At 46.1% G+C, this 13,359-nt stretch overlaps 1 protein-coding gene across 1 annotated transcript; it reads left to right on the top strand.

Annotated features, from left to right (window-relative positions):
• The first annotated feature begins 323 nt into the window (after positions 1 to 323).
• On the top strand, positions 324 to 5,801 carry irx4a (iroquois homeobox 4a). Its single transcript, XM_029130505.3, has 5 exons — positions 324 to 1,072; positions 1,827 to 2,078; positions 2,801 to 2,907; positions 3,888 to 4,198; positions 4,677 to 5,801. The coding sequence occupies exons 1-5, from the start codon at positions 1,028 to 1,030 to the stop codon at positions 5,384 to 5,386; spliced, it is 1,425 nt and encodes a 474-aa protein (XP_028986338.1). The 5' UTR covers positions 324 to 1,027; the 3' UTR covers positions 5,387 to 5,801.
• The last annotated feature ends 7,558 nt before the right edge of the window (positions 5,802 to 13,359 follow it).

Genomic DNA, 13,359 nt, shown 5'->3' with positions numbered 1-13,359 from the left:
TTCTCTAAGCAAGGTTGCGCTGTGGCGAGCCAGTTGTGGGCGTTTGGCTGTTGGGCTTCTGCAGTTCTACGACTTCACCCAAAGCACCTAGACAGACAGTGAGGCAGATAAACACTCTGTAGACTCGATGGTCCGAGGAATTAAGCGTAAAATAAAACACGAGGTAGTTTTTGTCATTATGGGATAGAAACACATTACAAGGTGACATTTGATATCTCAAAGAGGCTGTTAGAATTAAAAATAAACGTGTATATGTAATTTAAGTTTTTGTTTCATTAAATCCACGTTCTGCTTACTACGAAAATGTTCTTTACTAATTAACTTGAAATCAGGCGGTTTGATATGATTAACATCTGTGCGGAGGAATGATGGTGCTTAATTAGGTCTAATGAATTTAAACGGATACATACGTTTGCATATTCAATAAACAAATTGCCTTAATTGATTAATTGGGAGGAGGAATTAAACACCAAGGCACTGAGCAATACAAAATATTGTCACCGTCTTTTTTTCTTCTTCTTCTGTGATTTTCTTTTCTTCTTTGGCTTGTTTTTTTCGGTTTTTGTCGTCACCCTCAAAGACAATGCATATTAAAGTTACAGTCTGGTCATTTTTAGAGTGGGAAACTTCTGACGTCAGAGTCGCCGCCGTTTAAAACAACCTGCCTCTGCTGCTGACGTCTTTTATACTACTTTTTTATAAGGCAAAATATGTATCTGACAACAAAGTGATTATTCTAGCGACAGCAGCGTGCATTACTCCTCCAATTCGTCTGTTTATTATAGACTCGTAGGCAGAGAGGATAATTACAAGGCTGCCCTCATTTATTTATTTTTTATTCTTTCCGTAAGGCTTTGAGTGGGGGGCTTTTTACACAAATTAAACATGCTACTCTGCTTCGCCCTATAAGCATCCAAGGAGCCTGTGCTTACCAATCAATTGGTACAGTCAAACAGAGCCACAGCCTGCGTTAGAGTGGAGACCTTCAGTCTCGCTTCATTTCTGGATATTGGGGGACCTCTCTACCATGTCATATCCACAATTTGGATATCCCTACTCGTCTGCTCCACAAGTAAGTTCACCCGCCTGCCTTTGTGTCCTTCTGCTTTTGATATTGCTTTGATTTTTTTGACTAATTGTCTTATCGATTGATGCCCGCTCGTTTTACGCACTTTGGTGACGGATCAGAGAGGCTGCGCGTCTCCCTCGGTTATCGGAAGGTATCGCGTTACAGCCGAGGATACCTGCGCTGCTGCGGCGATGCAAAAGTAAAGACCCGGGTAACCTGCAACCGGAGACCCCGAGCGACCCTTTTAATGATTTCTGCAAGATAATAGCCGCTGTGTAATGTCAACCATATGTTTATCTGCGCCCGAGCACACACGCCAACTTGTTCTGCACGCGCGGCGGTGTGTGTTTTGCGCCCTCGCCCAGCTGCTCTTCTGCTTTGGCTTGGAGCCATAAAATTCATTTGGGCATTACTTTGGGCATCGCTGGGGGATGTTGGGGAAACATTTGTATCTGTTTGTAATGCGCGTGTTTGATTTGGACCGAGGCTAATAGACGGCTCGTTTTGGACACGTTTTGCGCGCACATTGTTGCGGGAGCGCAAAGCGTGTGTTCGCCGATAGTTTAGCTTTTAATAGAATAACTTCCCCCAATCTCCTAATTATGCGGTGGGAAAAGTGATTCGCGGAAGTCATTAAAAAACGCAAAGCTCAACTTTTACTGTGAAGTCTCCGAGCTCAGCGTTACAGTATGTTGTGTTTAAATGCACCGTTGGCCGAATAACGCATAACCATCACCCTCTCCCGGTCTCCACCCAGTTCCTGATGACAACCAACTCTCTGACCACTTGCTGCGAATCAACCGGCAGATCCATAGCCGACTCCGGAGTAGCGGCGTCCGGACAGACACCGGTGTACTGCCCGGTGTACGAGAGCCGGCTGCTGGCCACGGCCAGGCACGAGCTGAGCTCGGCCGCAGCGCTGGGCGTGTACGGGAGCCCCTACACCGGCGGCCAAGGCTACGGGAATTACGTTACATACGGCACGGACGCCTCGGCGTTCTACTCGCTGGTAAGCGCCTCATCTGATCCTTCTTGGCATTGATTAATGGAGCCGCAGGGTGCTGAGACCGGAGACAGGCGCACCTCTGCTGTAAAACCAGCCCCTCGCTGTTCCTGATTTATCGCATCATGCTTCGAGGCTCAAAGCAACTTTTCTTTGCTAAAATACTTTTCCGCAAAGCCAATAAACTTAAGTTGTTGTTTTTTTTTTTTTAATTGGGAGTATTTTCTTTTTATAATTCCTTCTATAAAGGTGTTCAAACGGTGCATTAAACTGAAGGTTGGACTTAACTAAAGCTGCTGATGGGAGTGCGCAGAATATAATGATAGAACAGGGTTCAGCAATTGTTAATATTACATGCTGATAATATTCAAATCAGCTCCCTTGACTCGTTGTACAAATTAAATTTCCACAGTCTGGCAGCGAATAAACTTTTGTTTCTTTTGTTTCTTTTAAAATGATTCTGATCCTGAAATAATTTAAGCTTTAGGTCATTTACGTTACATATGAATTTTAATATAAACACCTAAAAACACTGCAATATAAGAAGTACATTTCTGCAAGGAATATATTGCTCATAGTCTAATTCTTCATACCCTATTTACATTGCATAATTAAAGTAATACATACGTGTTTGCATGTAATTTGTCAAAACCAGGTGAGTTATTCTCTGAGCCTAAATGTGACTGTGTCAGTGTTTTAAAACATTCTTTTTCTTCTCATGGCCGCAGGGCACGTTTGACACTAAAGATGCCACAGCTTCTGCACATGCAGGAATAACCCAGGCAACAGCCTACTACCCCTATGATCCTACCCTGGGACAGTATCAGTATGACAGGTACGTAGCTGTTCCACGTCTCCTGAGTCGTGAACGATCCGTGTCAGTCCTCGATGCAACATGAGAATGTGGACACGTGTTACAACCTATCTTCAGCCACGTTGACAAAGAAACTTAGTTTACATGTAAAAGGCAGGACGAAATACTGTATATGCTGTATATCCGCAGGGAGGGGTTTCCAGTATTAGTCTTCATTGAGTCTTTTCATTGAGTCTTGTTGTGAGGAAGCCCATTCTCATCATGTCCAGCCACAGCGTTCATCTCAAATCTTCACCTTCGTCTCATGACATATGTCTTTCCTGTTTGGCTAATTTGCCCCACACCCAGGACCCTGCGTGTGTACAGTATGTCCACATATAAGCTGGTAAAGAGACACACGAACTGAACCAGAACATAAAAACACACAAGTCTAAAGACGATATGCTGATTTTATAGTTTTGATAAAAAAAGAATGTTTGCATCTTAAAATGGCTTCTTTTATTACATAGTCTGAATTCTTTCAGCAGGAACCCTAATATGCATAAAAGAAAGGCCACGGATTGAATAGATTCAGAGGCGTTTAGATAAGCATGTAAGCCTACAGCAATACTATGCTCGTGCCCTGCTTTAACCTGAGGGCTCATCATTACACTCAAGAAAGCAATTTTACCGCCTGTTTTGTCTATGGGAGAGCAACGTGGGTCGTGGAAAGGTGCAGCGCTCCTCTGCGTTGGATTCCCTTAGCAGTGCTTGACCTGCGCTGAGCTATACGGAGCAATAAAGGCCTCATAAAAGCCTCCTCTGGGGAAAGGTTTACAGCTCAGCGCTAACTGAAAGTCAACAGTGTGCATTTTAGATGCAGGTCCACGGTTTAGTCTTGAAAGAAAGCAGAGTGTACAGAGGTGTTAATAAGTGATGCTGAATAGCGTTATGTATAAATCATGAAGGGCACGCTCGGTGTTAGTACTTGTAAAACACTTGATTTTGCACTTAATTAACAGATATGGGTCCATGGATGGAGGAACGAGGCGAAAGAACGCAACACGCGAGACCACAAGTACGCTGAAGGCCTGGCTGCAGGAGCACAGGAAGAACCCGTACCCCACCAAGGGCGAGAAGATCATGCTGGCCATCATCACCAAGATGACGCTCACGCAGGTGTCCACGTGGTTCGCCAACGCCAGGCGGAGGCTGAAGAAGGAGAACAAGATGACATGGCCGCCCAGGAACAAGGGCTCAGAGGAGAAGAGATACGATGAGGATGAGGATGGGTCTCAGGAGGAGCAGATCAAAAGTGAAAACAACGAGGATGGTTAGTGTCAAGGAAAGAAAGTGGTTGTGGCGTTTTACTTTTAGTTGTCTGGCTCTTTTTTGAAAAGTGTATTCGATTTGAAGGGTTTGTCTAAAGTAAGTGTCGGTTATTTTATAAAAATGGATCAAATATTTTTCCTAAAAATCGTTTTATATTGTTTTTTTAAATATAATGGAGCAACAGTTTGAAAAATGAATTACAAATTAGTTATAAGTTATTAAAAATCTATTTTTGTTTGTTGTGTAAAACTTAATTTAATCACTTGACGCTTTTTCTGAGCCTTTTAGCTACAAACATGCAGCGTCCTACGGTTTATTCAGATACTTTTCTGGCACCTTTTCAATGAAAACTCTGACTGACTGAGCTGACGAAAAATTAAGGATTCTGTTCAAGTGTAAAGTGACACTTGAGCGTCTTAGGAGACTATTTCACCGACACGTCTGCGTCACCCTTTCAATTCTCGTTTATTGCCCCACAGAGACCAGAAGTCGGGCTGATAAGGACCTGCAGCTCAGCGACTTGGACGACTTCGACACGCTGGAGTCTGAGAGTTCGGAGTGTGAGCTGAAGCACCGCTACCACATGAACACGCACATGTCAACGGCGGCCGACTGCGCCGCCGATCACATGATCAAGGACGCGTCCCTGAAGCTCTCCCTCCCCGTTCCGCTCGGAGGGGAGCAGGACCTGAGCAAAGGCTGCCTCAAAACAACCCCGGACGACTTCCAAGCGGACAGCAGACAGCAGGCGAAGGCCTGCTATAATCAGCAGCAGCAGCAGGGGCACCCGATTTTAGACGGGAAACCTCGGATCTGGTCTTTGGCACAGACCGCCACGTCCCTGAACCAGACTGAGTACCCGTCCTGTATGCTGAGGTGCCAGCCGCCGCCCCCCTCCCTCACCCCGTCCCCCGCCGCTACCTCACCCGTGACCGGCCTGGACAACAGGCAGGACTCCCCGGTCACGACCCTGAGAAACTGGGTGGACGGGGTTTTCCACGACCCCTTGTTCAGGCACAGCACTTTGAGCCAGGCCCTGACCAACACCACTGTCTCTTGGGCCACGAACACCAAAGGCGCCATTCTGGAGGCGGACAGGAGCGCGGCAGCGTTGCAGCAGCTCCAAGACTCCTCCAAAGACACTTCCATGAGTTTCCCAAAAACTATCAACAAACTGTTCTGCTCCTAACAAAACCAAATGACCCTTTTATTTAAAACAGAGACGTTTTTGTGGCTGAAAGTCATCATGTTTATTCGTTTTTAATTAAAGCAATGGTAGCGATATGTTACACTTGCGTTACACGAGTGAAATATCCGGATCGGTTTGGCTTATTTGACTTAACGCACGCACAAAATCTATCGAAATGTATAACGAAAAGTTTACATATTTGAAAAAAAGACCTAACGTTTACATGGTTTTGTTTTCTTTGTTTTTTAATAACTTTATTTACTACGCGCATGCAAATGTAATTAAAGATCATTTAGGTCTCAGCTGAGTATCACTGTTAAAAGAAAAGAAGATTCACAAATGCACAACTCTCCTAGGAAGTGGAAGAGAGTGTTTCAACTTTGTTCACTGAAAATAAAGTCAGTCGGTTTCTGGAGAGCGCTTCTCGTGTTGGGTCAATGCTGGGCGCTGCTGTCCATGGTGCTGAATCCCAGGCGTCGCTCGTCTTTCTAGTCCTTACGTCTTCTAGAATCCCTTCATTTTCTCGTGTATAATGTCCAATCGTTCGACTGGTCCACGTGGGGCCTACGACACCACCGAACACAGACGGGACCTTTTTTTTAACTCAGTCTCACAGTCAAACAAAGCAGCTTCATTCCTTACGAGTTTAAACAGGTGCGATCTTAACATCTCCCATCCGTCTGTTTTCCAGAATAAAACGCATTCACTTTCATTTAATGACAGGGAGAAAATGAGGCAGCTCAAGCCTCAAGACAGAACAATATCAGTATCTAAGATCTGCCTCATTAATTCCCTCTAAACAGGCTGTAATTGGGATGTTCGCAGTCATATTTCATGTCAGCGTATTGATTTCCCCTCTCTGCTCTCTGATAATATTATCGAAACATCTCAACAACGTCCATGATGCAGCTGTCAAAAGGGTAAGTTATTCGCCATACGCCCATTAATAGGTTCAATACGGAGGCCCTGCGAAATAATTTGAAGTGAAGAGTTTTCGTTTTGACACTAACCCCTCAATTTCCTCGAGATGAGAGCCCCGTGCAGAAAACAGTCTGGTGGCTGGTTCTCCCTGCGAGAAGCGAAAGGGCTTTACGGGGGAGACGCGCACGTCGTCTGGAAGTGAAAAGGGCAAAGGAACTCGAATTAGTTGTTGTAGATAAAAGGGCAAAAAGAAAGGAGTCAAGGGTACTTGACAGTAATGGCGAAAGTGGAGATCTCGGGGGACTCTGTCCTGTGAGGGGAGGGAGAGCTTCGGTGATGAATTTTAATGGGAAAAGCACAAACGATTGAGACCCCCACCCCACCCACCCCCACCCCATTCCCCTTCTTTCTTGTAAGAAAGTGCTGTGTTGGACAAAGGGGATTTTCTTCATATCGGGGCGAGGGTGTATGTTTTTATTTGCTTTTTAGTCTCGTGAAAACCTTGCCTGCAGCCTTTTTTCTGAAGCGAAGCTGACGTGACCGCGAAGTAAAAGTAAGGAAGGACGTAGATTCTGTCGAGGATCAGATATCTGACAGGTGTGTGGAGTTAACACGTGCGTATTTAACGCGATTTTACCGCGGCCTCTTTAGTAGCCTCGGCGAAAAATATTCAATTTGTCATTGCTACTGCTGGAAAATTTAAGACGAGAGTTAAAGTCTACTCTAATAAGACAATATAGACTCGACATTTAATTAATATAGCATGAAGGCGGATTTTATTAGACCTCTGAACCAAGTGGCTTCCATTCGAGAGACATGAGAGAGAGCGAGAGAGAGAGAGAGAGAGAGAGAGAGAGAGAGAGAGTCAGCTACAACTAAATCATTCAGCTGTGGCAAATACGAACACACAGAGGGAGCGAGATGGTAAATTAACAGGCGCTTTTTACATAGAGGCCAAATAAAACCGTAATCAGCGACGCGTTACTTTTCATTAAGCGGGTTTGACAGCAGCATATTCAGCCCCGGCGACACGGGCAGGCGCAGGGGTCCGCGCCGGAATAAACTGCTCTCAGACGGAGAGTCATAAGATAATTCCTTAAGCTCCATTAACAACTCTTAGCCGCAGGAAATGGGCTCCCCCTGAAAACATCTCCAAATCTAAAAGCTTTATCGACCTGGCAAACATCAGCTGATGGCTTCACCCGCCTCCTACCTCTCTCTCTCTCTCTCTCTCTTTCTCGCTCTCGCTCGCCCTCACTCACCCAGCCTGTCTCTTTTTTTTTTTTCAACTTAAGGGACAGAAACGGCCAACTGAGGTAATAGACTTTGACACAACACATTAAATGGGAAATGAGAAAAGGGAGAAGAAAGGGCACACTTAAACGGCCTTTAAACGTTACCAATTAGAGGTTTAAAACTTGAATAAGATGTAGGCCTTTGGCATATGCCTGACTGATGGGACGTTTCACTGAATACTTTCCCCGATTGGTAAAAGCAGCACGTAACTGAGTGCACTATGTAGTTCTCCTGTGAGGGAGTTGACTTAAGGGAGCTCCAGCTTGCTTTGTGTAAAAAGTCCCCCTGCAACACGATTGTCTCCAGATAGTCCAAAATGCATCCTGAAAATAATAGGACCTCCCACGTTCCTTTAAAACAAACACACACTCGGGCACTGTGGTCATAGTGGCACGGGCCCTACGAAACGCTGACTGAAACACACAACAATCAGCAGCTCGGAGGCTCCCCCGAGAGAAAGCCAGCGCCCGGGTCAGGTTAATACCACAGTGACCCTGAGCCATAAATATATTTACACATCATTACACGTGAACATACACACGCACTCCAGCACAACAAGAGAAACCCGCTGCCACACACACCAGCGCCCACGTCGGCCTTAATTGAATATTTAATCTATTCATTGACTAACATTAATACGGTGAGAATAGCAGTAATGTGATCAAACCTAAATGGAAATATGAAGCATGACCACACAGGCAGGCTGAGGCACACACACACACACACACACACACACACACACACACACACACACACACACACACACACACACACACACACACACACACACACACACACACACACACACACAGGAGGCAGAGTATCCGTGGCCCTTTTCAAGAATCAATGCAATGGCCTTTACTTCCAATTAAAATGAAGCACATTATTGTCAGAAAATATACATTCAAGGGCACTATAAACAAAACAGCCTGTAGCTAAGTGAGATCATCATTTCAAATACATATTTTTTTTTTCGCAGGGACTTAAATTGCATCTAAATGTCAACTGATGTGAATGCGTGGCATGGCTGATCTTAGCAAATGAATTTATTGATATAATGCTGAATAACAACATCATGATCCGAAAAGGTAAACAGAGCAAAAGCACAGAAGTGACAATTTGTGTTTAATATGTGTTTACTAAATCTGAGCTTAGTGATGAGTGAGAACCTGAACCTAAGTTTTCTAAAGAAGCTTGTCATTAGATGAGGTGTAAAATAGAATCCATCACTTGAAGGCCTGAAGTGTCTCCTCTTATTCTTCCTCCGCTCCGTGTGTGTGCGTGTGTGTGTGTGTGTGTGTGTGTGTGTGTGTGTGTGTGTGTGTGTGTGTGTGTGTGTGTGTGTAAGCGAGATTGTGTGTGTATTTTTGGCTGCGTTCGGAGCCCAGCTGCCAGAAGAACATGTCCAGGATGTTTCCTTTAGGCCCCAGTGACTGGCCGCTATCAGCCCCTCGCTGCCATCACCTCCCTGCAGTTGTTCCGCAGGTCAAGAGGTTTTGGCCTGAGGGGTGTCGCTTTTCACCGCCTCAGTCCAACTCATTGAACTTCCATTGTGCTTCCCGAATTCATAGCTGACGGTCTAGATAAAATTGTCAGCGAGCAGCGTTTTACTGTTTCGCCTGCAAACAAACAGCAGCATCTTTTAGCAGCTTCTTTGATTTTATACATGTGTTTGTCTGATCTCATTTGCTTAAAGGTGTCCTACTTTGGTGTTGGCTTTACTTAGTTACCCTTTCATATCTATCAGTGGCCTCTTGAGGTCCACACAAAGGTCAAGAGGGTCCGACCATGGGTCATCACATCACAATCTACCTCTGATAGACAACCTGTGGTGTTTAATTCGAAGCCAGTGATATCTGACACAAAAACAGTAGAACTTTAAAAGAGCATGACATTCAGCCACTCTTATTCTACTTGCTTTCAGTTCTAATGCTGACTCAAAACTAGTTGTTCGGTGTGGATCAGCTGCACCGTGGGGGTCCCTGTAGCCTCCCACAGCATCTTGCGATCATAATTAGTTTGCTATGATTACATGGTGCAGAGCAGCATCCGTGAGATTTAACAATTCAATGTCAGGCACAGCAGCTGCACTCAAGGAAAAATGTGGCTACGACCACACGCAACAAGACGAAAAGCAGCACAACGAGACGCTGCTCGGGCTGCAGTACGGACCTGCTAAAGCCATGTAGAAGTAATTGCTAAAGGTCAAAAGAGACTGTGTTTTACCAAAGCATTTGTGTTTATCATTCAGGACAGATCAATACAATATTGTTGTTTTAAAGAACAAAAGCCAGGGGAGACTTAACACTGACCTTTGCTTCCATTTTCCATCGTGTTCAAGGGGTCCAAGAAAACATACAAATGAGGCTTCAGCTCTCTCTAGAAACACAAGGAAAGAAAGGGAGACTTTTCTGAATCACTTCAAAATAATTTTGATTGGATTTTTACTCCATCACAGTCTAAATCAATGTGACTTATGCTAATGACGCCATTGCAGCTGAACCTGTGAGACCTGTTTCTTGGACAGTTGCGTTGTGTGATGCTGAACATGTCTTATCAGTCATAACAGGCCTGATTATCATTGTTGGTGCTTCTCGGTTCCTGTCTAGTTATTGGTGGAGCATTTATGCATTAGTGCGTGACAGGAGGCGACTTGTTTGACTGTCGGGCAAATGATCCGCGTTGTTCTGTCTGGTTTGAATGTGAGAGGCTCCCTGCGGTGACCTTTTGAGTCTCATCGCACAGAAAACTTCCCCATTGGCACCTATATTATCTGAAACCAGTGTAGTGGTGTCATCAGGCTTGTTTGAATACGGAGCGTTAGCGGTGCTGCGTGGAGGCTGGCTTCTATCAGCCGCGTTCATCGAACTGTTATGCGTGGAAACGAACCATTGTTGCAGTAGCTGCAATGAAACCGTCCACAGCGTCCACTAATTCTCTTGGACTGCTTTCCGCTGGAGAATGTCTTTAAAGCGCTGCATACGGTGGACCTCAGCGCGGTGCAGCAGCGAGAATCCAAAATAGCGCCGCTAACAAGTCCCGGAGAGACAGGAGAGGAGACACCTTTGTGGGCCCATTGCTCCTGGGCTACAACGTGTAGTGTGACGACTCAGTAACTCCAACAGGTCGACTTTGGACTATTTGGAGAGTTTTGAGAGACAGCCCGGCCAACTGTGAGGATGCGCTCTGACGCGCTAGCTGCCTCTGCGCCTGCGATGTGTCTCAATCAAGTCCAACGTGGGCTACGGGCTCCTCCAGCTCCTCTTTCCCTCGGATCTCGCCTCTCCTCAGGTGGGAGGAGGGGGATTCATTTTCCCTCCAAATTGCGATGAGTCAGCCAAGCGATGTGCTCTCCGTCTTTTCTTTTTTTTTTCAGAAATAACTGTTCGACCACCTACAAGCTGTTCTTCCTCCTGACAATCCGCAGGGAGAGGAGAGAGGCGGTGTCTTTGTTCGCAGGCTTGTAACTGCACTGGGCTGGTTGGGACTGAGTTTACAGTGGCCGCAGACTGTCAGGCTAACTGGGACTTTACGATGGACAAGTCTCCCGGTTTTGTCGTTCACAATGATATTGTGCGCGTTCTGTTGTTTACGCGCAGCCAAACAATGTGTCCTTTCTCTGACCGAGTGTTAGAAACTTTATTAATGTGTGTCACTTTCTAGAAGTTTGGCAGGAATGCATCTCGCTCAGTCAACTCAACATCTATTGGCCAAGTGTGGGTTAGTGATTGAGTTTTAAAAATCACACAAGAGTCCAGTTTCTAAGCCGACGTTAAAAAGGAGATTTTCATCACGCGGCTGCAGAAGCGGGTCTTTCTCGCCTCCGCTCTGGGCTGCTGGGGCTCGTCCCTGCATAAGTATTATATGGGACCGGTACAGTGGCTGCGGCTGACTGACCTGTCTGCTCATTAAGGCACTAGCGAGCCCATTTGGCCTGCTCCTGTAATGGGAGCCTGTACTGTGTCAGAAACACTTATTTGCTCCACAGCCATCACAGAACATTAACATTCACGACAGCCAGTCACATGAGGGAGGACCGGGGGGGGGGGGGGGGGGGGGGGGGTCAGGAGGTGTCTGAGAGGGTCTGTGAGCTGCCCCGGCCCAGTCACACACATATGCCCGGACTAACACACACACACATACACACAGGGCCTTCAGGCATGACGCACACACACACACACACACACACACACACACACACACACACACACACACACACACACACACACACACACACACACACACACACACACAAACTGTAGATCTGTAACTACGCTCTACAAATACACCTTAAGACACACAGCTGCAGCGACTGAAGGCTCTCAGAAAACGCACACGTGCACCCACATACGCACACATGCACATTTTCATTCTCCTAACGCGCTCTCGTCACATGCTCTCTCGCACACTCTTTAAAGCCCGCACACACTCAAGGAAACACGCGATCAGCCCTATAAGTAAAGGTCACATTTGCAATGCAGGTGACTCAAGCAGCAGGCAGCAGGTAATTGGCTGACGGGACGGCTGTGCTAATACCTCGCGTCTGAAAGATAATGTGATGGATGGGAAACGCGTGGCATTGGGGTAATTAGATGTGTTTGGAGGAGACTAGACCAGGCCAGGGCCTCCACTTATGGAGAGTGGAAGTAAGGGTGCTGGTGAGGGGGAGCGGCCGCTAGAGTCACTCAGGGCCTCTGCTGAATTTAAGAGGCGAAAGTAGAGAGAGGAGGGTAAAGCGAGCTTGAATATCAAGTACGTTCCCAGCAGGCGACGTTCCAAATGGCACTGTGGATTTCAATGTTAATCTAATGCCACCTTGCAATGCAAGAAAACAACACCATGTCACACCGTAGCTCATACAAGTGCATCAGTGGCTCGTCTGAGCAGGTTTTTGGCAAATATTTGCAAAATGAAAGAAAAAAATGTACAGTCCATTACGGCGGTCTTTTCGTACACATCGTCATCATGTTTTATTTGTTCACACATATTGAAATGAGAGGCGCAGGAAGACAGAAAAACAAGAAGGGAGGGCAGAAATGAGCGCAAAGCATTCTAATTGAAGTGGGCCAGCTGTGGCGGGTGAAACCCTTTAAGACACATGCATTATTTACATAGTGTGTGTAGACGCGCTGGTGTGTGCGCGCCGCTGTTCCATCACGGGGCGCCCGAGCGGAAACAAAGACTCAGCCTTTCTCCATACAGTCTATCTGCGCAGCTACACAGAGGAATGGAAATATTGTCACTGACACTGTACATGACTCGGCCCGTGGAGGAGAAACTACTACGATGCCTTAAATGGGACCGGGGCCGATAATAGAGTGGGAACGCGGGCGAGGCCGACTTCATCACAGACTCGGCCTGCGCGTGTCAGCTGTAGTTCAGCGTATGTGCATAAATATTTCACAACCCGAGTTTAGACCCAGCTTCTTAATTATGTTGTTACATCCCATACAGTCTGTTAATTCGTATTCATATGATTTAAGGAGCATTAAAAAACAGAGGGGACGACGCTCTTTTAAACAAAGATCGTCTATAGCGAGATTACAGCACTGTAATTTACAGGCCTAATTATAGCCGTAGCATCAGCGTTAATGCGGCTGTTCCGTTCCATTTCCGTCTTTTCCGTTATTTCTTCCCCCCTGCTCTCCTCTCCTCTCCTCTCCTCTCCTCTCCTCACCCCTCACCTCGCCGTGTGCAAATAAGATTAGCAGGTTGTATTTTCTCAGGTCTCCGCGTTGAAACAGTGAGCCTGGCTG

The sequence above is a fragment of the Betta splendens genome, chromosome 16, assembly GCF_900634795.4.
Source record: "Betta splendens chromosome 16, fBetSpl5.4, whole genome shotgun sequence".
In the NCBI taxonomy this organism is placed as follows: domain Eukaryota; kingdom Metazoa; phylum Chordata; class Actinopteri; order Anabantiformes; family Osphronemidae; genus Betta; species Betta splendens.
The sequence above is the reverse complement of the archived record's forward strand: the minus strand, read 5'-3'. Positions and strand labels throughout refer to the sequence as shown.